Genomic DNA, 4,286 nt, shown 5'->3' on the forward strand with positions numbered 1-4,286 from the left:
ATTCAATTTTCAATTCACAATTGAACCGTGGCCACCCCTAAGTATATGCCTTATATATTTCTTATAGAAATCTTGCATCTATCTTTGAAGCTCCATTTATTTTACAGAAAATATTTTTTAAAAAAATATTCTTTTTATTTTTTAATATTTGAGACACTAAAAAAATTATTGAAAATATTTTTTCAATTAAAATAAAAGAAAAATAAAGTTATTTCAAAAAAATAATTTTCCCTTTCCATAAATGAAAATCATTTTTTTAACTTTAACTATTTCATTGAAATATAAAAGTATTTATACATGAATGGTATAAAATGTATATATTTAATTTAATATTATAGTAAAATAATAAATATTTATAAAATATATTTTTCACATATAAATTATTTTTTATTAAATAAATAAAATATTAATTAAATGATAAATAATAATATTATAAAATATTTATTTTGACTATAAATATAAGAAATGTAGGGTATTTTTTTAGAGTATCATACAATAATTAATTAAATAACAAACCCTTTATAAAAAAAAAAAAAAAAACCGGTTAAGGGGGACGAGGAATAAAATATTGAAATTAGGAAAGGAGCAAAGAAAACAGAGAGACAGCGGCAGTGGCACTTGTGAGATTTTCCCTCAAAATCAGGACCATTTTCCTTGGACTCTTTTACTACTTTGAATCTCAAATCTACTTCTCCCCTTTGACGGCATTCGCCTTCGTACCCATCTGGTAAAACTCCACTCTCTCTCTCTCTCTCTCTCTCTCTCTCTCTCTACTGTAACACGATATACACACCTTCTCTCTAAAAAGCTCTTCCCTTTCCTTCTTTTTCTTGCTTCCCTAACTTCTCCATTTCCATTTTCTGAGACCAAGAAATAGAGAATCTAAACCTTCTGTGTCTGTCATGGCTGATGCAGCCACTAAGCACCTGTCCATCAATGGAGGAACCCTCGTTTCTGACCTGAAGAGCCTTTCTTCTCTTCTTAAAACTAGAAGAACTGTGGCGTTTGCTTATGGGTTTGCTTTTGTTTTCGTTGCTTTCACTGTTTTCTTGGCCTTCAACCCTTCTCCTAACTCATCTGCTCCTTGGTTTTATAATATCTTTACTTCTAGCTCTGTTGCTACTTCCTCTGCTTCTGATAGATCTCACTTCTCTTCTATTTTCTCTTATTTCTTTCCCAATAACTCATCTCCCCAGAAACAAGCACATGACTTTTCTACTTTGCCTCCGCAAAACATCCCCAGATCTAACACTACCTTATCTCAGCCTTCTCGTACAAATGATGAAGTGAAAGGCCTACCAACTGTACAAAATCACACTCAAAATACAGATGATTCTGTTCAAACTTCGGTTTTGCAAGCAAATCAGTCCAGTAATGTTTCAATTGTCAGTGAGGTACCATCCGCTGCAGAAAATAACGCTCAAAATATACAGAATTCTAATAAAGATCAAGCATTGAAGCCAAATCAAACCACAGTTTCACCGACAATAAGGCCTGCACCAGCAAATCACAGTGCAAATTCATCTGCAAACCCAGTTTCGCCAGTTCCAGCAAATAAAGTTGCAAATTCATCCACCAACTCAGTCCCAGCGGCACCGGCAATTCAGAAAGCAAACTCATCCACGACTTCTGCCTCTTCGGCGAAAGGAAATTCTGGAAAGCAAGAGAAAGGAGTCGCAGTGAAGAAAGAAGCATCAAATTATACTGCTTCCCTATTGAAGAAGGAGAGTAATGGATCGAAACAGAAAAATGGAACTAATTCAGAGGCGTTGAGTAAGCAGGGGATCAAGAGCTTGTTGAGTTGCGATTTGTTTGATGGTGAATGGGTGCATGATAATTCGTACCCGCTTTACAAGCCTGGGTCTTGTTCACTGATTGATGAGCAATTCAATTGTATTCTTAACGGTAGGCCTGACAAAGACTACCAGAAATACAAATGGAAGCCTAAGGGCTGCAGTTTACCAAGGTATTGTTTTATATGATTTTCTGGGTATTTTCTTTCTGGGTTATGGTTGATTGACATTTTTATCCATCTGTTTTTTCTGTGAATCAGTTTTTTTCTACTTAATTTGTAATTTTATTTTTCTCTGTATTGAATTAGGGTTCTGATCTATTGATATTGGTAAATGGGTTTGTAGTTTGTTCAGTAGTTAATCAGTAAAGCTTTTAGCTTCCTAATCAGGCCAAGTTTGGCTTGGTGAATTGCATTTTTATAGGTTGAATCCTTCCCATATGTTGGATATGTTGAGGGGAAAGCGACTTGTTTTTGTGGGAGATTCCCTGAATAGGAATATGTGGGAATCTCTGGTTTGCATTCTGAAAGGCTCAGTGAAAGATCCAAGCAAGGTTTTTGAGGCCAATGGGAGACAACATTTTAGAGGCGAAGCTTCATACTCCTTCATATTCAAAGTGAGTTATTCAATCTATTTGTCTTTCCTGCAATTGTTATTGTGGCATATTCATAATTGAGTGAAATTTCTTTGTGGAATTATGCATAGGATTATAACTGCACTGTAGAGTTCTTTGTATCTCCTTTCTTAGTTCAAGAATGGGAAATGCCTGACAAAAATGGAATAAAGAAGGAGACTCTTCGGCTTGATTTAGTAGGGAGGTCGTCAGACCAATATAAAACTGCAGATATTATCATCTTCAACACTGGGCACTGGTGGACTCATGAGAAAACTTCTAAAGGGTGAGCTTCTAATTACTTTGATTGTTTCCCTGGGATGTTAATATCTCAATGAGCATCTTATTTGGTAATCTAAAGGAAACTAAACTAGCAGTTTGTATTTGCAGGAAAGATTATTACCAAGAAGGGAGCCATGTATATGATGAATTGAATGTGCTCGAGGCATTTCGAAAAGCTTTAACAACCTGGGCCAGATGGGTTGATGCCAATGTAAATCCAATGAAGTCTTTGGTCTTCTTCAGAGGATATTCTGCTTCACATTTCAGGTGATATGAAATAAAAATTAATTGTTTTTCTTAATGATATATTTTCTTTCTTTCATTTGTTATAGTAATGATAAAGCAACTTTCATTTAGTTTTTCTTTTATTTATGTATTTGTTTTGCTAAGATTCTTGTCAGTTCCTAAACAGGGAACCATGAATCAATCCAAGGGATTCTCAAATTTGTGCATAAATCATTTCTTGTTGACTTCCATGATTTTTTTAAGTTTGAGCAACTTTAATTCTTTAGATCAAGTAATTTAAATGTCATTGAAATATCTTTTGCAGTGGTGGGCAATGGAATTCTGGTGGTGCATGTGACAGCGAGGTTGAGCCGATCAAGAATGCCACATATCTAAGGGAATATCCACCCAAGATGTTGGTGCTGGAGAAGGTGCTAAGAGGGATGAAGACCCATGTCACTTACTTAAATGTCACGCAAATGACAGATTATCGAAAGGATGGTCATCCTTCTATCTACAGGAAGCAGAATCTATCACCGGAAGAAAGGAGATCACCACTCCTATATCAAGACTGCAGCCATTGGTGTCTTCCTGGTGTGCCTGATACCTGGAATGAGATTCTTTACTCCGAGCTCTTAATATACGAGTACCAAAATTGGCATGTTCAGAAGAGACACAGGTAAATAAAAAGGCACAAATTTTAGATACTGCAGTTGAAATATGAAGCTAAAATTACAAGTATACGCACAATTTCTTTTCCTTTTTATTTTTGCCCTCATCAATTTTGGGTTATGGAAAGAAAAACCAAAATGGGGAAGATCCAAGAAATAGCGTTACTCTTCATCAATCATGAGAGAGCAACAAGCAAGAGATGAGTGAGTAGCATCTGTGTTAAAATAACGAAATCTACTTGCTTATTACATGTATGGAAGAAGAGAAGAGAGTGGAGGCTCTCTCCCTCCCCATGTTTCTTTAGTTATTCTTTTTGCTATAGCCTCAAATCAAGGCTTATGAGTATTGTAAATCCCAAATTATTTAGCTTGTTTTTCTTGAATAAAGTAGTGAGTTGTAATTAAATATATAATTTTGCCTGATCTGTGATCATTGATATTGTTGTCTTGAATGTGAAGCTTTCAAAGCAAAATGCATTCTTGAATAGACTTTGATGTCATTTTCTTTTTGTAGTAGTTATATAGTCAATGCCATTCGGCAAATTTCCAACCTAAGGAAGGCCGACCGTTTACTGCTTTTTATGAGATTAATATAATATGAAATGGTTAAGGTTTTATTACCAAAGTTTGGTCCTTTTCAAACTACGTCACGTGGGATGTTCTTGACTCTGAATCAATCTAGTTAACATACAAATTTGTTTT

The 4,286-nt window shown here is 34.9% G+C and overlaps 1 protein-coding gene across 1 annotated transcript; it reads left to right on the top strand.

Annotated features, from left to right (window-relative positions):
* Nucleotides 1-705: 705 nt before the first annotated feature.
* LOC110646199 (protein trichome birefringence) lies at nucleotides 706-4,071 on the top strand. Its single transcript, XM_021799580.2, has 5 exons — nucleotides 706-1,966; nucleotides 2,217-2,409; nucleotides 2,499-2,692; nucleotides 2,797-2,955; nucleotides 3,239-4,071. Exons 1-5 carry the CDS (start codon nucleotides 903-905, stop codon nucleotides 3,594-3,596), a joined length of 1,968 nt encoding a protein of 655 aa, XP_021655272.2. The 5' UTR covers nucleotides 706-902; the 3' UTR covers nucleotides 3,597-4,071.
* The last annotated feature ends 215 nt before the right edge of the window (nucleotides 4,072-4,286 follow it).

The sequence above is a fragment of the Hevea brasiliensis genome, chromosome 5, assembly GCF_030052815.1.
Source record: "Hevea brasiliensis isolate MT/VB/25A 57/8 chromosome 5, ASM3005281v1, whole genome shotgun sequence".
Lineage (NCBI taxonomy): Eukaryota > Viridiplantae > Streptophyta > Magnoliopsida > Malpighiales > Euphorbiaceae > Hevea > Hevea brasiliensis.